A 26,187-nucleotide genomic window follows, 5' to 3' on the forward strand; every position below is an offset into this window, starting at 1 on the left:
TATATCTGACTAAACCACGTTGTTATTATTCTTCTCTGCAGTTACGCTAATGGCTTTATTCTGATGGAAATTAGAACAGATGTTTCTTTCCTGGTTCAACCAAATTTTATCCGTACTAAAGTAGAATTCTGCTTTTTTTTCCCCTCTCCCTTCCCTCTCTCAAAATTCTACCTCAGTCCCTACCACAGCTGCCAGCACTCCTGATGCTGTTGACAAATACTTGGAGACACCCGGGGATGAAAATGAACATGCTCATTTCCAGAAAGCCAAGGAGAGACTTGAAGCTAAGCATCGTGAAAGGATGTCTCAGGTAAGAGGGGATCTCTTTGTCCACGAATATGGTAGAGAGCTTTGTCTCTCAAGTCATAAGATGTTTTCATTTTCCTGTTTCTCAAGGCTTCTGTGAGGTTCCCTGCCCATCTGCAGTGCTGTAAATTTACCAGTTACTACCTTTCTGAATACAGCTAAGAATTTAGTAGGCAAGGACAAAAGTTTGTGCTTGGATTACAGTTGTAAACCCAAGCTGCTACAGTTATTTCTGCTGCTAAAAAGGAAAAAAAAGTCTATTAACGGTTGCTCTCATCTTTTTGAAGATATTTGGTTTGTAATGTTATTCCTATCTTTAAAGAAAGAACTTGACCACTGTTATTTATCCTTCTTTTGTAGAGACTAAACTAGATTGCATGTGATTAGCTTCATTTTCCAGGTGTATGTATACATGGTAATGCCCTGGGGTAACTTAAGCTTGTATATATTTATCTAATGCTCTTGAGCCTCAAGGTAACATAAAATGCATCTAATGCCAAAGCAAAGAGAAAAAAATTAGTGCTTTTGATCTCAACTAATCCAACTGACTCAATCCTTTTTATTTTCCTTAAACCAGAGAGTTTTGTGTAGCCTGAAACTATGTACTGTTTTTAATCTTATTGAACACTAGGAGATGAGCTATTTATTCTTTCAGAAATGGAGTTTGTAATAGAAATACCAATAAAAATTGTGATAGTTCTACTTCAGTAACAATGAAGAAAAACTATAGAAGGTTTAAAGGGCAGCCTGTGATATAAGTACTTTTTTTTAAGATGGATCAACTAAAAAGAATTAATGTAGTACAATTCAGATGAGCTTTGAATATCATATAGATACTTCAGTATATTTTTTTCTTGTAACTTTACCCTCTGTTGCATTTTCAGTTTCCGTATGTTACTGACACATTATCCATTAGCTTTTCACTATGAAGTTTGACTAAGCCTGAAATTAGACTCAGAAAGTCTCCCTTACTAGCTCTGTAGATATATATCTTCTTATAAGTAGGCCGGGGGCATCTTACATGAAGCAGTTGTTGTTTGAGACCCCATACAGTGCATATGACACGAGGTAGCAACATAAGTGTTCTTTATCTAGTCTCCACTTCAGAAGAGCACAGAGAGGGCATCTCTTTCTTACAAAGAGGAAACTGATCCAAATTAATGCTTGTTAAAGTGTTAAAAGTCTGGTCATATTATCTTTCCCTTGGAAGTTTAAACAGTTTTGTGGAGGTGACCTGTAACTGAGCTGGTAGCAGGAAGGGGTGCAGCTGGAGACTAAGCTCATGAGCAGTGTGGGTCAGCAGGAAAGCGAGCTGGATGGGCAGTAGTTAATGGGACAAAGATGTGCTGTGCTCCCACTAAGGCAGCAGCTCATTGCAGCTGAGACATTTAGTCCTCTGCAGCCACTTATTCCCTTCCCTTTCCTGAAGAAGCCCTTTTAGGTATGCTGTCAAGACAAGTGCCCTGAAATGGAAGGGCAGTCAGTAGGGAAGGCAACCTTTCACAAAACAGTCCTTGAATTCTCTGCTTATTTTCAGGTTTGCCTCTAACATTAAATATGCAGTGTAAAGATTGATCTGAGTAATAAAGGGCAGTATTTCTATTTCTACAGTATTTAAAACTGTGTATTTATTTTCTACAAAGCTGAAAGGTTTGTGCAGAAGAAGTAGTGAAATACATAGGAGAGAGCACTGTCAGTGCTTGAGGCTAACAAAGCTAACTGGGAAAGCTACTGAACTGCAGCTGCAGAAAACTTGTGGGTAAATGCTCTGCACATTCAACCATGTGCATTTGGGGGAACTTTATAAATGAATGCTGTGGTTCAAGAGTTTGACGGAAGATCATGCTGGTGCTGCTGAGTGTTCAGCCCTCGTTAGCACGTTCCCAGCCATTCTTGCTGTCAACACTAATGAGCATACAGCTGTGGGGTGAGGCAGGTCAGCTCCCTCATCTCATTGCCATGTCACTCTTATAAAAAAAAAATAAACCAGCTCTGGACAGTTCAGCAACCTAAATCAGATCTGGGAAAGAGCAGCACAATAGGAACCTCAAGAAAGACGGAATTGATCTGTAGTATGCCCAGGCTGATGATTAAATTGCAGTGTAAAGTTATATGTCTTGAGTTGTTTTTGCATATGAAGTATGCAAAACACCTGCGGAGCTTTTAAGAAGAAAATTCACATAAGTTTTTAAAAATTAGTTTTTGCCACTGTGAGTAATGTCTTGTACAGCACTGAACTAACTCCTCACACTAATTGTTCTAAGAAGAAAAGATCTTAGCAGGTAGAAGTAGGTAGAAGCTTACCAGTCCATGTCTTGTTTCCAGTGGGAACTGTGATATCTTTGTGTCCCATACCAGTCTTCTTCTCTGGCCATTTGTTTAAAATTTGGGTTTTACACTTTTTTTTAAATCATGAATTTTCTCAGCATGCTTTTAATCAAAAATTAACTTGAAGTTGTTACTTGTTATATTGAAAATAAGCTGAATAAGTTAACTGAACTTTTGTGTCACGTTTTTCTTTAAAATTAAAGATCGTGAGACTCTAGCTCTGCCCTCCAGCTGCACTAAATATATTTATTCCTTTTTGTTTAGTCACATAGTAGTTCAAAGTTTGTTTCTTTCAAAGCTGAAAAGGAGCAGAAAAGTCCACTCTTACAAAATGTTCTTTTTATACAGTGACCTGATACACCTCTAGTTCACGCCATTTAGAGCCCTTCTGCTCTTATGAGTCCATGCCTTCAGACCACCGAGTTTTTCTGCCTTTATGTCTGCACACACCAGGGGGAACAATGCTTATAAACTTTTCTAGGCAGTATTGTAAAGAACATTACATCAGCATATGATTTTTAACTTTTCTTGGGTTTCCAAATTACCAGGACAACTACATTCCCATGCAAACAGGGCAACCAATCGCATGCAACATTTAGATGTTTGCTGTTCTTTTATATGTAACAAGGAGAAGTTATGTTTATTTATCTCAGGCTATCCTAGCTGTTTCCTGATTTGATACAATCCTCCTTTTCCTCTTTCTTTTTCCAGATCATTAACACAGTACAATTCCCTCACTTAAACGGTTGCTGGTAAATAGCCTGGTGAAACCAAATATTGAATCTTACTCAAGGGAGCAGTATATTTAAACTTTTTTTGTTCTCCTCAGCAAAACATCTTGAGACATCCTGGAGGCTTGAATTTATTCTTCCTGTTATATTACTATTGACAGTGTTTTGGGGACCATACTGTGCTTAGTACTTAAGACAGGAACTTAATGATACTTTGTCTCTGACAATAGCCTTACTTCTTGGAATTGCAGTTCCAAGGCAAGCATCTGAAAGCGCTACGGTCCTCAACCTGGCTGAACATAAACGCAAAAGCCTAGTGTTGGGTTCAAGATTTCATTGAGAGGATAGTTTTAAAAATGAAACACAAAGTGGGTCTAAACCAAAGTGTTTGATCCTGTTTGTCTTCAAAAGATGTACAGAAAAATCTATTGTTTGTGTCTAGACTCCTGGGAGAAGAAGATAAGGCCAAAAACAACTCAGAAAGTAATTTCTCTGTATTCAGGCTTCAGTTAATGATGGGCTGCTTACTTTACAGCTTCTCCCTCAGTATACAGTGTACCTACATTTTAAAGCATTTTTGGAAGAAGCCTCCCTTAGTAAATAACAGTTAAAAGTTTCTAATAACATATAAAGTACACTTCTTATCTCATACCAAGAGCATGACCAAGCATGACAGCAGTCAGTGTGTTTGGAGGGGTGCCAGAGTGTTATCAGAGTTCCTTTATTTGTTTATCAGGTAGAGTTGCATCAGCAAACCCAGTGTTGATCTGGTGTTGATCTGTAAGAGGACGTGGGTAACCAGAGTTGTCCGTCTGTTCAACAGCACTAAGAGTCATTGCATGCTACTTGTTCCCACATCTTTGAGGTACTTGCTGACTTTTAGCACCATATTCCCTGGATCTCTCTGGCTCAGCTGTTTTGTGTGGGAACTCTTTCCTTCTCTAAAACAGTTAGCTTAGTTAGGAGAACACAAATACCAACCCACCCCCAGTTACACTCAAGGCTTTTTGAAGAGATCTAATGATGTTATTACCAGGAAAAGAGTCAAGACTTAAGTGTGCAAGAAAATCTCTTGACAAACATAGGCATCGTATTGTAATGGCTTTGTCAAGCTAACTAAGCAAGCCTTAAGTCAAGGACCTCTTCTGTTGTGATTGGTGTAATCCAAACGCCTGTCCAAAATTCTTTCATTGCTGTATTCTTCTGTGCACCACTGTAAAAAAATGTGAATAAATTCTACTGGTTTCAGTGTAATGAGATTTTGTACTTAGTACTAGTATTTGCTAGCATTTGTACTAGCATTTCTCTTAATAGAGAATGACACTTTTCTTGCATCCTTTCTTCCTCTTGCTGTCCTCTACGGCCCAATTTCTAAAGGAATCTACCAGGCAGTAAGTCCCAAGTCCTGAAGAAGTTTGACTTTGAAGCAGCTTGCTTCTTAAATCTTAACCAGAAATTGTCATTTTCCTGGTACAAATCAGCCAAACCTTGGAGAGTTATAAATCTATATGGCTTTGATAGGTCTGTGCTTTCAGTAAAAGAGGATAGGCTTATAACTGCACATAGAACAAGTTCAGCCTTTTCTGCGCAGCCATATCTGAAGAATGATTTTTTTTTTTCCTTTCTGCTTGATGGTTTTCCATGGACCTCAGTGGTACGTTTGCTAATCTCTCATAATTCTGTAAAGGTATGGCCTTCAGTAAGAGTCCACGAATTTCCTTGGTATTAGCATTTGCCCATAGATACCTGTAGGGCAACTGTTTAGTTAGTTAGAACCAATCCACACACTCCCTCCCCACCCACACTGCTTTCAGCTGTTAAAGTCTTCCCAATTGCAAAAACAAAACTCAAAATGGAACTTCTGTAATCTTTAAATTGAATATTATTTCTGCAAACAGCCATGTTGTTCTGTGCTTTTTTACACAAGCCATTTGTTCTTGCACTGGAATTGGACACTGAATCCAGTAATTTATATTCCTCCCAGCTAGCTGTGTAGGCTGTCAGTTTATCATCCCGCCTTCAATGCTTTAAAAGATTTAAAGAAATAAATAGACAGGGAGACCTGTTCTAGCCAAAGGTCTCCTTCTTGCATTATCCATAAGGCTTGTTTTCATCATGTGGATTAGCAGAGTGTCTTTGTCTTTATGCTTTTCAGGATTATTTTAGGCATAAAATGGCAAGGAACTGTTGTTCTAAAAACCCACTGATGCTCATTCAGAGTGAAAAAGAGTATTAAACAGATGTCAGACATGAGATTTGCAGACATAAAAGAAGGGGTGGGAGAAGAAAATCTGAGCTTTGCTAGTCTAAGTCAATGCTCAAGTTTTAACGTATTATTTTAATTTATGACTTGAATTAATGCTGGGTTCTGGGTCATGTCCTGGCACTGGTGATGTAACAGCTCTCTAGAAAGATGCTGTTTGTGATTGCATTAAGATTTCTCAGCCATGACAACGGTATAGCCTAAGTGCATAATTAAGAGATGGATACCCAATGCACCCTTAACACAGATCAGCACTCCAAACACTAGTCCATTTTTTCCAGAATATATCATGACACTCTAACTGGCTTTTTGCTTTGTGCTCTCCTGTACTGCTTTGTTGGAGAAGGATTAAAATCTTCTGTGATTGAGGCTTAACTTGCAAGCATGAGACACAGCACTTTGTCTTGTCTTTGGTATTTATTCTGGTAAAATTTTAGTTATGTGTATGAACTATAAGCTGTTCTTAAATCCCCATTGGAAAGTATATATTTGAGAATTTCTGTTACAAATGGTATGAAAGTGTGTTTTCAGGTAAGAATGGGAAGGAAATGTGCATTTTGAGAAATTGCTTCTGTTTCTTCTGTCTTTTGACATTGTGCTAAACCTTCACATAAACAAGCCACTTATCTGTGTGCACTGCATTTGGTGACAGCTATTGCTCCATCACAAATTTGATCTGAAGAGATGGCTCTCTAGGCATGAAATGAGGAAGGTCCCTGACAAAGACCATGAGAAGGTTTCAGATGTAACGAGCAGCTAGTTAAGAGTAATATTTGAGAATTTCAATTCTTGAAATATTTGGCACCTAATTCTGAACAGGCTGACACAAACTGCATGTAGATCTTCATCTGCCCTATTCAAAGGCAGATGAGATAGTCCAAAGCTAAACATTTTTCTGATGCACCCAAAACTGTCACATAGAATGAGTGGAAATTTGCTCCTTTTGACTACAGATGGAAACGTTTTCCTTTTTGTCTGAGATGAAAATGATCTGGTGTGTTCACCCATAGAGATTCCACTTCCTTTGCTTGAAGGTTGACTAACATCTGTGAAGTTATGAGAGCTTGTCATGATGTTCAAATACTGAAATTCGGTCTTTGTTTAAATTAATAACAGGATTCTACCTTTGTTGCAATTGCTTTTCTGTAGCAATGTAAGGAGGGGGAGGAATATAAAAAGATGATTGTGTGAACTACAGTGCTTGGCAGTTGCTGAGTCCTGAGATGAGAGAAGGAAATTTGAAATTCACACTCCTTGTTTTGTTTGTTAGGTCATGAGAGAATGGGAGGAGGCAGAACGCCAAGCAAAGAACTTGCCAAAGGCTGACAAGAAAGCTGTTATTCAGGTAAAAAAGAATACTTCTGCAACCTTATCAACTGGGACTGCAGTTAAAATGCAGTGCTTGTGAGTGGTGATGTAATTTCAAAACATATTTACATGAAGATTTAATGTTATTTTCTGCTCTTACTATCTTTGTTTCCAGCTGTGAGAAGCTGCTGGTGTCTCTGTACTTATCACCCAATCCCTGGAACAAAAGTGCAGAAGAGAGAATTTTGACTTCTCATCAATGAGAACTGACAAATCAGTTCCCATAAGGCCTTTTCAGAATTTAGGCTGTGATAAACTAGTAAGCTATGGGATGTAATCTCAAAGCAGAGATGGAAAACATGATTTGAAGAAGGAATCACTATCAATTTAATCTAGAAGAAACTCCCTGCCAAAAAATCTTTTATACAAAATTATATTATAATTCAAAAACTCTGACAAGCCAGACACTACTTGAAAGCCACTGTGGCTGTGCTAGATATTATTCAATACTGCTAGAATGATTTCAGTGCAAAACTATAAAAAAGTAACATTCAGAATCAGACTGCTTTGCATATTAAATCCCACAACTTTGCTCTCTCTGCATTATATCCACTCAAGCTTTTCCTTTAATGGAATGAGTCTGGGTTCAATTTTTCTTCCTGGTGGCCAATTTATAAGGAATTACATTGACTCTGCACAGGTTGAATTTTTTTTTGCACTACGTAGATTTGTTTGTAAAGTCACTTTGATACGTGGAAAGCCTTTGTGATTGCAGGAGATGAAGTCTTGTCAAACTCCATCCTTTTCTACACTGAATTCCCTAACACTAAACACAGTCACAGTGGTTGTGTGAAGGATACACTGGTGGTTGTGCTGAACATGTAAGGAATGTTTGACAGATTTAAAAAAAATTGTGGCCAGGTGTTCAGAAGCAAGTCCTACTGGAATCAATAAGAGGGACATTCAGCACAGAAGTTCTAGAAGCCAGACTGACATGTGGAATTATTTTGGCGATTTGCAGGCAGATTTTTCATGTCTGTTGTTCTCTGCTGGTGTCTTCACTGCTTCTGTTGTGATGAGTGGTTTTTTTCAGCATTTCCAGGAGAAAGTGGAATCTCTGGAACAAGAAGCAGCAAATGAAAGGCAACAGCTTGTGGAGACTCACATGGCACGGGTGGAGGCCATGCTGAATGACCGTCGCCGCATTGCTCTGGAGAACTACATCACAGCATTGCAGACTGTCCCACCCAGAGTAAGTGCAATATCACCATCATTTGGCTCTGTCAAGGTCATTCTAGTCATCCTGTGGAGAAAGAATGTATACCAAATAAAGACCAGCAATGAAGCACTGACTGTGCAGTATCTACTGCAGCTATCAGACAGTTTGAAAGTTTAAAGTTTTGACATACTGTGTGCACACAAATACGAACACAGACACGCACCCCGTACCTACATGTAGGTAGATACCTACATACATACACATAGATACCTAGGTGTATAGCATGAAAATGCCTGAAATTGTAGCCGTTTGCAGATCCTGATAAAGGATGCAGTCATTCTGAGTGGTATGCAGTAGGATACTTCGTTAGGTCAAGAGGGAGCTTAAGGATAAAGGATACTTGTGTTCTTGTTTCATATACTGAATTGTTTAAACGTTTGGAGAAGGATTTTGGAAGGATTGTTGGATGGTGTGAAAATACCCCACTGACAATTCAAATTTGGCTGTTTGATATGATGGCTTTTAGTGCTGTAAACACTAAATCCAGAATGTGGATTTGAATGGAATTATTAAAGACAATATATCTGTGATGTTTTTGCTTAATCTTTAAACAGCCAGTCTGTAGCCTTCATAAAAATGAGCATCTTTGTGAATCCTATGGGAAAACAGTTGAATATTTTACATAACTCTCATCTCTTGAATGCTTCCTAGATGGGAAAAACATGTGACTAAAAGCCTTTTGAGTGATTAGTGTAAGATGGATCCACCAGTTCCTAAATCTGGTCTCATAGGAAATTACATCAATATTGACTACCCTGGTAAAATTATATATTTTAAGTGAATTTCCTTTCATAGAGAAACATGCTCATTCAGAGAGCATGGAAAAATGATCGTAATCACAATTCTTTATCATCATCAAACTTCTTCTCCACCTCTTGCAAAACTGTGAAGTAAAAGAGTAATCTTGAGTTTCCTGTCTGTCACAGAATAGCTGTATGAAGAATTAGTCAGTATTTTGCAGCATACTGATTTGTTGAAAATGAAGCAAATGTGTATTAAATTGGGTGGAGGATGTTAGTTGGTCTGACTGTGAGATGCTGTGTGTTGTAATCTTTGACTATTACAAGTGTAGTGAAGGGCTTGGACTCCAGAGTTTTTTTGCAAGTTATGGGCTGGTATGCAGCTTTCTTTAGGAGATAGGTGTCTGCCAATCAGAACTGAAAGTGAGATGTTTGAGTTCCCAGAAGGGCTGCAGGTCCTGTTCTTCTGCTTTGTGGTTTTGAGGAGTTCACCTCAGATGCAGTTTCATGTTTGGCTTCAGGCAATCAGCTCTTGATATGAAGTTGAGCCTTGTGTGATTGTAACTCTGTCTGAAAACTATCCTAGAGAAATTATTCTGTTTTCTTCTTCAGTCAGAATGCCCTCAACTCTCTCAGCCTGTCTTGATAGCTGGGGCACTCCAAACCTCTGATCGTGCTCATGGGCTTCTTTGGACATCTCCAACAGATCCATGTCCTTCTTGTATTGGCATCCCCAGAGCTGAACACAGTATTCTAGGTGGGGTCTCATGAGAGCAGAGCAGAAGGGGACAATCACCTCACTTGCTTCTTTAGATGCAGCCAAGGATACAGACTGCTTGTGCACATTTCCAGCTCGTGTTGAGTTTTCCATCAATCAGCACCCCCAAGTCCTTTTCCTTGGGGCTACTTTCAATCCATTCTCTGCCCAGCATGTATTTGTGCTTGGAATTACTCTGGTCCACTTGCAGGACCTTCCACTTGGCCTTACTGAACTTCATGAAGTTCACATGGGCCCACCTCTCAAGCTTGTCAAGGTCCCTCTGGATGGCATCCCTTCTCTCCAGTATGACAACCACATCATATAACTTGGTGCTGTCCGCTAATTTGTTGAGGGTGCACTCAATCACGCAGTCCTTGTCACTGACAAGGATGCTAAACAGCACCTGTCCCAGTGTAGACCCCTGAGGAATACTGCTCATCATGAATTTCCACTTGGACATGAAGCCACAACATTTCAAGTGTGACCACATTTGAAGTGTGACCATGCAGCCAATTCCTTATCCATTGAGTTGTCCATCTGTCAAATCTTTCCAGTTTGAGACAAGTATGTCGTGTCAACTACTTTCTACAAGTCTGTACTTAAAGTGGTAAGATCTCTTAAATAAAATTAGAAGAATATTAGAGTTTAAACTGAAAAAGGAGTTGTTTTTTTTTTATTGAAGTAAGTAAGTGTGTTGGCGGGGGAAGTAGTGTTTTTCGTGTGCTGTTTAATCACTTGGACGTGTTGTCCACATTTCCTATCTCTTCTGCAGGAGTTTTTCAGATGTTACATGGAATCATTGTCCATGCCAGTGTCACAAGAGCTTGTCAGGACACCACTCTGAGTAGCAAGGGAGTCAGGAAGTTCGTTCAGAAATGAATGACAGAAATGAAATAACGTAACTTCAAGGTCTATTACAACATAATTTTTTTGTCAAAACCAAGTGCTTGTTCTGTTGTTTTCTCAGAAGCGCTGTCATGCAAGATGCCCAGAAAGTTAAATTTTATCCTCATCTCTACTTCTCAGTACAGCTTAACTGTGCTGCTATATTCTGTTGTCTTTGAAAACAGGGTGTAGCTGTTCAGTATCCAGTGTCAAAATGCCATATTGTTTCATCCCACTTGATGGTCTTAGTACAAAAAAGGAGGATTAATGGCAGTTGGAACTAATACACTTCTACTTTTTAAAACAGTTGGAGATTTTCCCCTTCATTTTGGAAGTTAAATAGAAGAATTCAAATGCATCAGTCTCTGCAAGCAACTTGGTTCTATGATTTGCGTATATTTCCTTTCTCATGTGCATGTCAAATTTATTTGGATTTATGTCTCCCTGTTTAATCTTTGTTTGTAGCAGAAGCTCATTCTGTGTGGGAAGTCAGAGGGAGGAGGTGTGGTGAAAAAAAATGCAGTTCACAGTGGTGAAATAAAGGGTTTCAGAGCAAGGAAACATACAGGAAATCTATGAACAGTAATTAATTAACCTCCTTATATTTTGCACAGAGTAAAATGAGCATATAGTAATTAAATTCAGTTTAAAATGTTTCTCTTGCACTTCAGAACTGTTTCACTAAGATGCAAATTACTGCTGTTCAGAGCAGGGATAATTAACATCAGCCCTAGCTTGTACATTAACCCATTTGAATTTATTTCCTGTATATTTTCTTGTTTCCCTTAATGTCCTTTCTGGTACCATTTGTGCCCTGAGTTTGTTCCTTTGGTGAGAGCTTACTGTGGACTGAAACTAGTCATGTTCTGCTATTTGGACTTGGAAGAAAGATCTGCAGAAGGGTCCTCACTCAGTGCTTCTGTGTTCTGGAAGTTCAAAGACTTTTTTGGGTCCAGCAAGGTCACTGGGGAAATACACAGTTGGAGGCAGGGAAAAGTATAACTGCTGATCTGATAAAAATCCTTCCATGCTATAGGAGAGATCAGTCCAACTCTAATACTCCACTCTCCATCCTGCTCACCTAAACATGTAAAGTTACAATTTCTGTGAAGTTTTGTGCTGAATTTTGTGGGATTTATAAAAATAGACAGCATGGATTTTAGCTCAGCTTTTAAACCAGGTCAGATAGAGAAAGATGGTTGCTTAATTCAGGTTTTCTGAAGCTTTTAGGTGAATAAAACCACACTTCCTTGCTTTTTCTCTAGTCTGAGGAGTTGAGTGTGTGGTATAGTCATACACCTCATCTTGCCCAGTAGGATTTCTCATATGAGCAACTAAAGTCAGAGAGGCAATTCCAAATGGATATTACAGTCTGCAAAACTTTGGCAGATTCATCATAACTAAAATCCAACGTTTTACAAGAGCAGACACAAAATTTAATTTGTCAGAGTTGAATAAATTTAAATCTTGTAAAAGCAAATGATGAGGTGGCATCAAATACTGTTTTCACTTTGTTCTTTCTCAGGAAAATCCTTGAGAGAGAAGGCAGTGGGAAGTTTTGAGTGCTAATAGCAATGTATTCGTTATGTGTGGTAGTAAACTTTCTTACAAACTAGCAGAAATATTGAGAAGACATCTTTAACTTGACATAAAATGTAGGATAGGGGTTTCACATGAATGAAAAGTCTTTCTATCATCCTAGCCAGCCATCCTTGGATGTTCCTAAAATGAACTGCAGTTCCAGTATCAAATACAGCCCATGAATCAATAACATAGCAGTTAAAATGCATACCTAATATAGCATATAAGGTATCCTTAAAAATGGAATGAAAAGAAAAAATTGTTGCACATTTCAAGAGCAGTAATCAGAAAGGAGTGGTGATTGATGTTTCTCCAAAGGCAAGATGAAATATTAAAATACAGCATTGTGGATCTTTCCTTTCTGGTTTAGAGTGAATTTTGATCAAAATGACAAGCCAGCTCAGAACTTCCCATAGCAGTTCCATGGCACACAGACATGGGAGGTTGTAATAAATACACAGAAGTACATTCGGATGGTTTTCATGTTGTTTCTCTGCAGAAAGTATTTTGAATTTCTACAGAGAGAGCGTAGGTTATATTTGTAGCAATCCAAAATAATTTTGATGATTCTGTTTTCCAGGCTCAGTGAAATAGCACTTTTTCACAACTCCCTTAAAATCTGAAATGATAAGGTAGATTCTGTGTAGAGGTCATATATGTGTATGTATATATGTGTATGTACAAAATAAATGTGTGCATATTTTACCAGTTAGAAACTGTTCTGCAGTTAGAAACTGCATTTTAGACCACATGTATGATTTAGCGAGGTTGGGATTAGGAGTAGACCAATGGGTTACATTTTCTTGTAAATGACCTGTAGAAAAAGAATTAGGTTTTTGTTCTCTAAATTTTCAGATGTGAATGAACCTATCTTATCTACATTTCAAGGAAATCGTAATAGCAGCAGAGCCAAAACTTAGAAGTGAGAGAGAGTGTAGAAAAAGTTGTGAAAGCTGTAAATGATTTTAATTGTGTTATAAATAAACAATAAGTAACATTTTCTGCTGGCTAGAACAAAACCAAGCTAAATCCTTGCTGAGACCAGCAGAGAATATAATCAACTAAATACTCACTATTTAAAATTGTGTTTGAACAGCTTCTGGTGGGCTGCCTTCTGTAGGGTTCTTCTACTGTGTTTGATAAACCAGTACTATCAATCTAAGTCATGTTACGGTACGAGTATTATCTTCATATGGCTTATGTGTGCCAATTTATTTCCTCCAGAAGGATTCTGAAGTGCTTTGAAGCATTTAATTACACAGAATTTTTGCCTTTTGAAATGTCTTAAAAGATGAAGTAGAAAGAGAGCCCTTGTTCTTCAGTAGTTGATACTGGTAACGCCGTCCACGGTAAGGACAGAACAACCCTTGGCCAGCAGATCCCATTGGTGTGTATTTGGACATAAACTGCAACATTAATATTATTATTTCATTGTTAAAGAAGAATGTCAGTGATCTTGTCTCTAAACTGATTCTACCTGAAATTAAGGCACCTTTATTTCATGCTGATTAAATAGTCAGTGGGGTTGGGATTCACCACTGGGTAGCAAAAGTTGCCGTCAGTGATTTCTGCTTGTGATGCAGTGATTTAGGCTTGTCTTGTACAGCTGGAAACCTTTTAATAGGTTGTCAGGATTGCATCTATATATCCACCAAAGAACTGCTTTACTAAGAAGAGAATAGATATACTAAAATACAGTCAGATAACAGGTCATCTGTTACAATAGCTTGTAAGAGGACTATGATCTGGCTGTGCTAAGTGTTGGATAAAAAGCAAATGTGGAAAAAGTTTCATGGGCATAAATGACATGTCTAAATGTGCTTGAAATAGTTCAAAGCTGCGTGTAACAGGAGCCTTTGCACTACTTCACTCAACATTACTGTATGTGTGCTTATTAGATGTGTTCATGTTATTCTTTACATTGGCCTGAATAATAAATATCTGCCGTGCTTATGTGGAGTTAAGCTTCTTTCTAGTCAGTTCAGGGTTTTCCAGTTCTCAGTAAGCAATATTATTCCTATCTAAACCACATTCCTTGTGAACTGATATGCATTCTCAATTTGGTGCTGGATCCTCTTGCTCAGGAAGTCACCAATCATTCTGGTTACTAGCTCAATTGCAGTTGCCAGAAATGTTGGCCACTTATTTAAGATAACTAAAAACATGCGGATAATGGAAGTCACATTGGGAATATCCTGGTCTCTTTTAGAGGAAAGCTGATAAAAACAAGCTGATAATGCAAATACAGCTGGAAATAATAGTATTATTTCATGATGGTTAGGTAGCCCTGGTGGCTGATACAGGTTAGTTATTCTGTGAGATATTTTTTTATGAGCTAGCCTGTGGAGCCATTCCTTTCCTCTGCTAGACCACTTAGTGTGGCTGTTCCACTCTACCACATTACAAGAGTTCATACCACCACTTGAAACAAGAGGTTTGGGGGCAAATCCTGCTGCAAAAAGTATGTACATGAGTGTGATTTCTAAGCAGAAGTGGTTCACTTCAGTGTGGAGATGGGATTTGGGATTAGAGGTATTTTTACTAATCCACAAATTTGTTCGAAGCTTGCAAGCAACAGATCTGCAATTCTAGGCATAGAGGAGAAAAATAACTTCTGCCTGTTAAATTTGGTTCTTGTTTATGGTATCCACAGGTGGATATGAGAAGTCCTGCAGAGGTCTGTGACTACTTGGCACCAGCCCTAGCGGTTTAGCCTTCAGCAAAGGCCCTCAAGTCTTTAGCCAATAGCATTTCAAAGTTGTGGGAAAGATTGGAGGTCTGACCTGATCTCTATTGCATCTGGGACATTTAATGGCTATTTTAGGAAGTAAAAGCAGAGCCATTTTAAGAGGACTCTTCTGAAAGTAATGCCTCATATTATAGTATATTATATTGGCCCATGACGTCAGAGCAGATGGTGGTATGGCAGTAGAAGTTGAGCCTTCCTACAAATAATCTGTTACATTTCGCTGCCATGTGACAGATGGCAGCAGAAGGGGCAGTCTGGCACAATGGCATCTGACATGGAAGTGCATGTGAATCAAAGATGTGTCATTGAATTCCTCCCTGAGGAAAAAATGGCACCCATTGATATTCATTGACACTTGCTGTACATTTCTGGAGACCAAAAAGTGGATGTGAGCGCAGTGAGGCAGTGGTGATGACAATAGTGGGTCGTCTCTGCTCGTGCAGATTTTTATGAGGACAGCATGCAGGTTCTAGTGAAAATGTACAGCTGATGGTGGTGACTGTGTTGAAAGATAGCGTTCTGTAGCTGTTAGTTTGCTCTGTCAAATGGTGTTATTGTGCACTTTGTATCTGCTGTACCTTCTATGGAAATAAATAGGAGGCATTACTTTCAGAGTGACATATGTATATCCTTCTGGCATTAGACATGACACTTCAATTTGAGTATTCCTTGAAGAAACAGAAATTAATCCATTTCTCTTTAATGTACACAAACCTGCTATCTTGATGTGCTTCAGGGGAACAAATGATGAAATATCAGGAAAGGGAACAATATTTTCTGTCTTCAGAAAATTACTATTTTAAACCTTAGTGGTCTTCTAGCCTTTATTCCTATAAACTGTCACAGCTGGCATTTCATTTTGTTTTGCCATTATAGTAACGTTGTAGGGATTGCTTACTTTTCAACATTTGTTCATGGCTTCTTGCAACTTCATCGCAGGCTGTTTGACTTTTGGTAATTTGGAGTTATTTTCCACACAAATGAATTTTCTGTCATGGAACTACTGAGTTTAATCCTTTCATTGGGAATGATTTCACATCTCTCTGTCTGAAAGATCCTCATATAAACTTTGTTTTACTTTCTTTGGACATCTTAAAATCTACTGCCTCTCTCAAGCAAAGAAATTCTTCAAGCTCTATGGCTTAGTATTCATATCTTGTGTAAATGTTAAATTAGTTTAGGATCTATATTTGACCATGAATCTAAGTTCCTAAAGCTTCAGCTTCGCCCACAGTTCTTTCTGTTTCAGGAAGCTGTGCACAGAGCTTCTGATGCTTATTTTGTTGCTTCCCCACCCATTCTTCTGGATCTGTACCAGTACCCAGTGAAGCTGCTCCCTTCTTCTGCTCATTCTTTAATTTCCTGCACAGTAAGATCACCATTCCCTTCCTTCTCACCCATGTCAACTTAATTTTTCTCACTATTTAGCAGCTTCAGAAAAAATACACAAGCACAACCAGGCAAGCAGAGTTGGTGAGGGGGGCTAGATTTCCAGAGTCACCCTAAACACTGAGTTAAAAGTGAATGTCTTAGTTTCATGGTAGGAAAAACTTCCCTTCTTTGCAGTCTTCACTGCTGTACCATCAGTCTGTGTATATTTTTCATGTTCCCTTCAGCTGCAGTTCTCTCCTCTGTTCATGTTCAGTTGTATGCCTTGAGGCATATAGTTAATGGCTTTCAGTAAGTAAAACCACCTGAAATGTGTACATAAACTTTTTTTTTTTTTTTTAAATCTGATACCCAAGTTGGGTACTTTGAGAAGATGTGTGCCCTAAAATACCTCAGCTATTCCTTTCCTCTTCGTTTCTTCTGCTCACATAGCAGTATTAACAGGACAGAGCAGTCTTGAATTTGTTTAAAAAAGTTTTTCAGTCAAATCTGTTTGATTGATCCTTGGCTTTGATAGAGTATTGCTTTCAGACGATCTTCTCTGCAGGTGCTGAGCAGTTTATTAACCTTCTGGTTTGATTCTGGATGCATTCTATTTGATAGATGATACTGTTTAATAAAACCAGTTTTAGTCTTTTGCAGTTTTAACTATAGTTAATAGATATCGATCTCAATTGAGCATGCAACGTAATAGTTGTTTTGTGCTCCTGTTTTGGGGCATACCTCCAATGTATGGAACTAAAACATGTGTTGTTCTAAATTTAACTCATTTATTTCCTGTTTCTTCCCTATAGCCTCGTCATGTATTCAACATGCTGAAGAAGTATGTGCGTGCTGAGCAGAAAGACAGACAGCATACTCTCAAACACTTTGAACATGTCCGGATGGTAGACCCAAAGAAAGCTGCCCAAATTAGATCTCAGGTAATCCCCACTCAGGGTTGGTGGGGTCACATTTCTCATAACTATTGTGAGTTTTCTGTCAACTCACTTTTTAAAAAACATTTGACTACTTTCTGTGGGCAGCTTCAGGTGCAATAAAAAATAAACTGTTTTCCTGCAGAAGATCAAGACAAAGTGATGTAGTAGTCATGTGGGTGTAATTTATCTTTTGAGAAGAACTGAAAAGCAGGTTTTCTGTCCGTCAAAACAGCGAGCCAGTCATGAGCACTTCCCAAGAAGCCATCCAGAGCAGTAATGCCCAGAGCCTTTATTACTGCTTTGGTAAATAATACCTCGAGGAAAATGTTTGTAATAGATTTAGCTAACACATATGGTTATGCTTCACTCAGCTGAAGCAGCAAAACCAGAAGTGGTACAGCCATCTGACTGCAACCAGCCTTTTTGTAGTCATTGCAGAGGTACTTGTAATGTCTGTAAATGTGATTACTGCAATGCACTCGAGTTTAACATAATTTTTAAAATGTGCATGGTAGTTTGTGGCATTTTAACTGCTGAATGTTACTGCAGTCCTCAATGTGTGTGTTTTGGAACAGCTTTTATGTTGTCTTTGTAAATCACGGAGGGTGAGGAAGCAAAAAAACACAAGATATAGCTGGCTTTCAAAACAGCAATTAAAACTGTAGGCAGAACGGATAAGCTGCTAAAAGCGTGTGCTGTAATCTGCAGAATCTGCCTCTGTTCCAGCCATGCAGTTATGAACTGATTGGCATTGCTAAGAGCCAAATCAAAACCATATACCTCATTGAATGGCATGATTTGCATATTAGAATTATGAAGCAGCTATTTCAGCCAGACTTGAGAATGGAGATCATGCTAGCTTGAAATTACTAGAGTTAAAAATGCACACTTCTAAGCATCTTCTGCAGCAATCTTGGTTTTCTCTTAAATACAATAGCATGTCCTTTTACATTTTACATTACTTTAATTTCTAAAACGTTGGATTGTTAAATCACAAAAACCAATGGAATTTTGCAGACTACAAGCTGTTTGGCAGCACACATGAAGAATGGAAAGTGACATTTAGATACAAGAAATGCAGTTATTGTTTTGTACATTGCCATAGGAATGTGTATTTCCATAACATGTTTGCTTCTTGAATAGGTCAGAAGGTCGAAGGAATGTAGGTTGGAGGATCTACCAGGGTGTTTTTATTTCAGTGGAAAATGGAAAAACAAAATTGTTCAGAAGCATAAATTTTTTCACTGAAATTGCTGTATGTAACCCATTTTCCTGTTTGGGCTTAAAATTGCCTTTGTCAGTAGTCTATGTCTTCCAGAATGCACCTCTGTTTTCCTTTCTGTTAAAGAGAGGTGATACCTGCAGAGTACCCTGGGGAGGATTATTGTGGGATGTTGAAATTCTACCCATAGCAGCGTGGAGGCACAACCTGAGGCAACAGAATCACCTGGGACAACGCAATAATGCTTCTGGTTGAAAATATTTTTTGAAATGTTTTCAAATGCTTTCAACGAGAGCATTCAGTCTTTCTTCAGAGAGTAGCTGTTTCTTTTTGCAGGGTTAGAAAAAGGAGAAAGAAAAAGAAAAAAATACAAAACAGCTGATACATTTTGATCCAGCAATCAGTTGCGCCTCACTTGGCTTGAATGGCATGCAGAAGATTACAGTATTGGGCAAGTGTACACATTATTGGAGAGTAAATGAGGCTGTGAATTTGTGCTACAATAGTTGTTTGTGTACCCCCACAGCGAATGTAAATTCTTGCTTTAAGTTATTTCATTCCCATGGTGTTTCAGGTATTTGCTATGGAGGAATGTCTAGCACACTGCTTGTGTAGGAGAGGTGAATATCGCAATGCATTTGACAGTTTCAGCACACGGAGCATATTATTCCTACTTCAAGTAAAAACTGTATTGCTTTGCAAAAAAAAAAAAAAATTTGTAAAATCTTTGATAATAGCTACTAATAATAGTATCAGTATTCCCCTCCTTAAAATATTTTCATTTCTTTAGGTTATGACGCATCTACGTGTGATATATGAGCGCATGAATCAGTCTCTCTCCTTCCTCTACAATGTGCCTGCTGTAGCTGAGGAGATCCAGGATGAAGTCGGTATGCAAACTGCTAATGTAGAAAAACAAAAATATTCACTTGATAAGAAATCACCACTAAAAGCTAAATTGCAGCATCTTACTTCTATTGATACACTGTCCCAGCTTACAAAAAGAACAGGCTTACTTATGAATTATGAACTATAATGAATATAAACTTGTGAATATGAACTATCAGACAGACTAAATGGAGAAGCTTGTTCATAGTTTCCTTTCACAGCTTTCCTGTTTCTTTAAAAAATGCAATTTCATTATCATTATATGTAAACTTCATTAATTCCTGTGTAATCTATGCAGTAACATAATCATACAGCCTTTGTTTTTAATGTATTCCCTGTAATATGTTAATATACATTTGGAGCCTCCATGCTATATGGAAGCAGCTGCTAACAATCAGTAGCTTTATTAAATCCTTCCTAGGTTTGGATATTTAATTTGATGTGGCATTTACTTTAACTGATGCAGTCATTTGGGAAATCCCCCAGCTAAAGAATAGTTACGTTCACAAGGATTTGAGAAAAATGTAGTTAACTACTAGAGGTTAACAAATACAACTTGGAGTATCTTACCAGTCGTGCATTTATTTGGTAAATTTGGTAAATTCTGTGATTATTTATGGAACAAGGAAGTGAGCGGTGCCATTGCAATACGGGTGTGTTGGACAGAGAGTGGTGGTGGATTCCCCTGCACCCAAAGCACAGGTTAGGAAGCAGGTGTGTTTACTTGTAAGATAACTTTAGAAAGTGGGAGATGAGCTCTGAAAACAGAGCTGGGGAGGTGGTTATGAGACCATAAGGAGAGAGATTAATTCAACTACATTCTTCTGTTCTTCATAGTTACAAGGCACAAACAACAGTCTCAGTTTGCAGTTGCAGAGAGCTATTCAAATAAGACCCTTATTGATAAATTGAGAGTGCATCATTTCTGCGGGAAAAAACCTGCTGATATTAGGTATTGGAGATACTCAGTTGTTGAGTTTGTTTGTTTGTTGGTTTTTACTCACAACTGTCATTCTCTTGGTTGTATTTTTGCTTGAAGTTTCAATTTCTTCTATTATTAGTAAAGTTAATGCTTATTGGTGAGGACATTCATCTTAATTGTCTTTCCTGAATACTGAAATGGAATAGGAATTTCAGAGGCTTTGAAGAGACATGGGAGCTGAAATCTCTTAACTGCTAAGTGGTTTACAAAAATCTGACTCGTAATCTCAAGTGTAATACTAGTTTTTAGGAGGAAAAAAGGCTAAAATTAGGAGGGTGTTATGTCCTAATGAAATGAGAGGAGCTAAGAATTTAATCAGTCTCTGAAGAATTTTTTCCCTACCTTGATTTTTTGGGGGTGTGTGGTTTTGGATGTAGTATAATTTCTTCAAAGCATTGCAAAATGCAAAGCAATGAAAAATATGTTCTTATATTGGGAGTTATTAGGCAGCAAAAATTAAAGACTACACTATTAGATCTGGGCTTTATTAAATAAAATAATTTGCAGTGTAGACAAGGAAGTTTATTCTCTTCCAGGATTACCATCTTGGTAACATTGACTTTATATTTGATTATACATATGGCTTTTAGGGAAAGTTCTAAGACATCATTCCTTTCTATTAAAGAAGACAATGTCTTTCTAGATTTAAGCACAGTGATGAGCCAGCTTCAGATCTGTTCTGAAATTAATGACCTTCTTAGCCTTGGTACTCTTCTTAAATGCATGGAAAAGGAGATCTAATACTGTTGCTAAATCTATGAGGAAGAAAGGTGCTAATAAAATTGTACTTTGTTAGGTTCCCCAAGAAATACTACAACTATCATTAAAAGGACAAATGTTTTATACCTTCTTTGGAACCACTGGCGTAGAAAGTCCAGGCTAGTGACCAAGTTGGAAAATACCTAGGTAAAACTATTGCAAGCACCCAGCGTGTGACAAATTATATGTGAGGAAACAGTTGAAAGTAGTTCTTCTCTCAGGCTGCTGTGATTCCAACTGAAATGCCTTATGTTTTAGTTGAGTTTCTTTGCTCATTATGCTTTTGGTTGCTAGTTCCACACTTGACTGCAATGTTCTTGGTGAACAGTTTTCACCTTGAGGAATGAATAATCTTTGCTTTAGAATACATAGTTCTGACAAAATTACTTTTTCACGAGATTAAACAAGTGGTTCTATGAGCAGCAAGACAGACATGATCTAGTTTTCTGTGAATTTATGTTTTAACTCCTCCACAATAAGGTGCCACTTTTGGCTAGATCTTCTCACTGCTAGAAATATTATGCCCATTTTGTACAGTTTCTCCATGACTAGCTGTTGACAAAACTGAATGTCAGGTCTTCATATATATATGTGTATGTATATATATATATATATATAAACTACGAACTAAATTGATTTTTTCCTCATGTCTGCCTGAAAGACTGCTAACAAGATTCACCCTTGAGAAGTAAGTGGTGTTCTTGCCCTGGAAATGCATGTGGAGCTGAGGTGCCCCCTTATAATCTCTGTGTTGTTTTTGAGATCTTTATGCAGTGAAGTTGATTATATGAAATAGAATGCAGAGTTGTTCCTGGGACCTGGTGATTTCATGGACAATGTTTTCATCTTCAGCAGTCTGAAGATTACTTTAATTGGTGGCTTGTTGATTGTATGAATTGCAGTCTAACAGTTGGACATTCATGATTTCCTTTAAATAAAATATATTTTAGAAGTTTGTAATCTCAAAAAGCAGATTTAAGTCATAATTCTTAGGTGCAGATTCCAAAATGCCAAATCCAGCTTTTATTCTAAATGCAGCCTTTTCAAAGAAAAGGTTCCAGGGAGACCTCATTACAGTCTTCAAATGCTTGAAGGGAGCCTATATACAGGAAAAAGACTGAGGTTTTTACAAGAGTAGGTAGTGATAGGATGAGGGTATTCAAACTAAAGGAGGGGGATTTAGGTTAGCCGTTAGGTGGAAATTCTTTCTTCAGAGGGTGGTGAGGCACTGGCACAGCTGTCTGGAGAAGCTGTGGTGCCCCATCCCTGGAGGTGCTTAAGGCCAGGTTGGATGGGGCCCTGGGCAGCCTGAGCTGGTGAGAGGCAGCCCTGCCCATGGCAGGAGTGTTGGAACCGGATGATCTTTAAGTTCCCTTCCAACCAAAGCCATTTTATGGCTCTTTGAATGCCAGCAGGTATCATGGCAAGAAGTTAAGATAAAGCTAAAGACAATTGTAGCCCTTATGAGCAATTTGTGACCTGTTTATGTTTGTTGGATTAAACAGAAAATGACTTAAGTGTATAGACGCATAGGAAGACCCACAAGTACTTTGAGGAATAGAAAGCATCTCTTAAATGAAGCAAGGGTTGGTTTTTTTTTTTTGCTGCTTGGCATTTGACAAATATGTAATGTGGAAGTGCCACATCAGGATGGCAGGAATGCATTTTTGCAGGAAATTCAAGATGTATAAGGAAGAATGCTGCTGCCAATCTAGACTTCAAGATGAGGCAGAGGGATAAAGGATCAGTGCAGCAGTTGCAGGGAGGGGTCTTTCTGACTGTGATTTTTATGATGGAGCTTGGAAAACAGGCAGACGTCTTGTTTAAGAGATCATTTATCACTCTGGCTGCAGGTGATTTCTCAAACTGCAGCGATGCAAATTTGCACAAACCAGGTCGCTCTCTGCAACTGATGTAATCTTTGGCATTAAATAGTGTTTCTCTCAGACAAGGATTATGAATATAAATAAAAGAGTGGCCCAAAAAATCTGAGAAGTGAGATTTGGACGCTGCAAAATAATTTACCTACCTTGCTATTTGTACTCTCCTTTTCCCTGTATAACCTTAATAGGTATACAACTTCAGAGAAGCAATGGTGGACTTTTTAATAGAAATCAGCAGTTTACTTTAGCACATCTTGCTTTAAATCCTTATTTGATTAGGCTGCTTATCCATGTATTAAAAGGCAGTTTATTGCTGGGAGTGGCATAGCCAGCACTGCTTCCAAATAAGAAGCTACAACAGAGTTCTGGGTATTAGTCAAATGGGTAGGTAATGAGCTGAATATTTAATTGTCTTTGCTGCTCTGTTTCCAAACTGATGTCCTCAAGTCCATGTTTTCTAGCCCCCTACTGATGAAATATTTAGCACCACCTAACTCAGCAGTATCATAAGTAACCCTGAGCCATCCAGTTATGAGTTATGAGCAAGTAATAAATAAGAGAATATGATTTCATTTGTCCCTTGGCAAATAAAATCAAACTACCATTATTTTATGATTCTGTTCCATTGCGCCTATCCTGTTCTTCTGCAGCACGCTCATTATATATCAGAGGGAGTGAACAAACACAAGCAGACTCCAGATCACTACATGCATTCAAATGCATACAGAATGTGGTGGTTCATGTGCCATTTGAATTATTTGTATGCTCTAGGTTAGCATTTGAGCAAGAGAATTTTGCCTCTTGACATTTAGTTCACAACTTCTGTTAATATTTGTAAGTATTTTTAGAAAAAGCTTGACAGCTGTAAATATAGGACAAGGCACAGACTAAAAATGAAGATTTGCTTTCTTTTAACCCTTTCTCTTTAACTATTAGATCCCTATGCCAGTCAGTTTGCATCTGCACAGGTAGTCTGGGTAACCAGACTACACTGAACTGCTGTTACTGAAGTGCTGAGCTACGTCTGATACTGAAGCATTTCTAAAACCGTTTATTTTCTAGCTGCTGATTTACTTATGGTCAATCCACAGCCTTGCTGCATTTCTTGCTATAAGCTTTATTAGAATGCTTTTCTCTGTTTCTTTTCTGGCATCCTTCTTAGGAAATTGGGAGGGCATTAGCTGTTTGCTGCAGGCTGACAATCCAAAATGAAAACCACTGTGGTTTGGGAATTTATTTTGCAGTATCAAAACAAACCCTTGAGGTTTTCCCAAAAGCAAATTGTGTATCTGTTCCGATTGGTGCCATTTCTTTTGTGATTGTTTTCCTTATCTTCCTCTTAAATTGTTATGATTTGAATATATAATCAGGTGATGTCTTTCAGACCACAATGGAACTTCTTGGCATCTCCTTTTTTTTGAGACTCTAATTAAGATTTAGCTGAATGAAGAGAAGCCCATCTTCAGAAATATTTAAAATCATTGAAGTGATGCTTAGGATTTCTGTGCCTTTATTTGAAGTTGGGTTGCCATATGTAAGGTATCAGAATAAAAAAGGGAAGTTGACATGTACTATATGTGTCAGTAGCTTTTAAAATGATGTTGTAAGGTATGGTAATAATATCGTTCACATATCAAGTAAGAACGGTAATTACCTTATGACTCAGTTTCATTACATTACACTATAAAATATTAAGGAGCTTCTTGAAAGTGCTTAGTGGTCATGAAGATGTTAGGTAAAAGTTAGGGATCAGTTCTAGTCTTCCTTTTAAAACTAGGGGTGAAAGTACTGGTAACAATTGTTTGATACAGTTCATGTCGTGTACCAGAGTAGCTATAGGGTCTTATGTTGTTATTGCTGTTGAAGGAGAACCGGGGTGCTGAAGCATGGATCATAAATGAATAAGCACCCTAGGATTTTTCTGTACTGGAGCAGACTAAGTGCAGTGAATCAGCACAGAGTAGGATAGAGAATTGTCATCTGTAGTGCACCTCCTAAGCACAGTTAAGGTTTTGCACCAGGTTTTGACAAACCTGCTTAATTAAGTCACTGCAAATCATCTGGAGTCTGCAATAGTGTTTTAACCCACATTTTGTAGGGACTGTTTCAGTTATCAATATTTACATTCTTGTTCCACTTCTTCGTAGTATAAACATGGTCTCTGACCTTGAAATAGACGATGGAGAATTCAGCTTGGTCATTACACTGCCTGTGAGTGGATGAAGAGTCAGAGAAGAATTATTTTTCTGAAGCAGTTCCTCTTTGTTACTAGTTATCCATACTTTCCAGTTCGTATTTCTTCTTGTCTTTTTAGATGGAATCAAATGGAGTTGAACTTGTCACCTAGGATAAGATAAATGGCTATAAATCAGTCTGCAGCTGCAGTAGTTACAAAAATCTGCAGTTGAAGAATGTTGGACAATTTCTGCTAAGTTTTTGTGTTCTCCACCATTCCAGAGGTCACATTTGTTACCTGGAGTTGTAGTTTCTAAATTGTCCCAGGCACTTGTCTAGTTCTTAAGAAGCAGCGTCTTTGATTTTGGATGCAAGAAAATGTCATCTTTGCCAAATCATAGGCATTGTATTTTCCCCCCTTAAAAATGGCACATTTTTCCTTGGAAGTAATTCTTCTATTCAGGTTTGATGAATGTTTCTACACCGTAGAGAAAATTCTCCATAAACTCAGAACAGATCTTCTGTAAGTAGCGCACTTAGGTGCAGGTCTTAACCTAAGGTACTGTAAATCCTATGTTCTAAGGTTCAGCAGAGAGTTTCTGTGTATCTGGGCTGTGTCATACAAACTTTCTGTTCCTCCAGTTCTGCTCTGCTGCCTTTGCCCAAGAGAATAATGTGATAGGAACAAACAGTTGAATGCAGCCTTCAGCAAATGTAGTTTTGCACAGATCACCCTACAGTGATTTCCAATACAAACTGAAGGCTTCCAAAGAAAAAAAAAAAGAGTTTTCTATGCTGTTACTCTTTATTTTTTTAATCTTCCTTGAAATCTTATAACATTCTTTTGAATAGATGATTCATTAGTACTCTAGCAAAAAATATATTGCTAGATCACAAACCAAAGATAGCATGGAGTTCTTGCACAAAAGCAAATGAATTATATACTAAAGTTTGCACATTATCTAGGGTGGTTTTATCTGCTTAAATACTGACATGATACATGCCTGCTGGAATACTTACAACCAACTAGGACTTCTTC

At 38.1% G+C, this 26,187-nt stretch overlaps 1 protein-coding gene across 1 annotated transcript in view; it reads left to right on the top strand.

The window, feature by feature from the left end:
* Nucleotides 1–26,187, top strand: part of LOC122177487 (amyloid beta precursor protein) — a 201,524-nt gene that overhangs the window by 139,980 nt on the left and 35,357 nt on the right. Inside the window, exons 8-12 of the mRNA XM_042866899.1 lie at nucleotides 177–310; nucleotides 6,899–6,973; nucleotides 8,030–8,188; nucleotides 17,114–17,242; nucleotides 19,252–19,351. Coding sequence (XP_042722833.1) covers nucleotides 177–310; nucleotides 6,899–6,973; nucleotides 8,030–8,188; nucleotides 17,114–17,242; nucleotides 19,252–19,351 — 597 coding nt within the window. The remainder of the gene's footprint in view (nucleotides 1–176; nucleotides 311–6,898; nucleotides 6,974–8,029; nucleotides 8,189–17,113; nucleotides 17,243–19,251; nucleotides 19,352–26,187) is intronic.

This window comes from Lagopus leucura, unplaced genomic scaffold (genome assembly GCF_019238085.1).
Source record: "Lagopus leucura isolate 7727_CA_CO unplaced genomic scaffold, USGS_WTPT01 Super-Scaffold_100001, whole genome shotgun sequence".
NCBI classification, from domain to species: domain Eukaryota; kingdom Metazoa; phylum Chordata; class Aves; order Galliformes; family Phasianidae; genus Lagopus; species Lagopus leucura.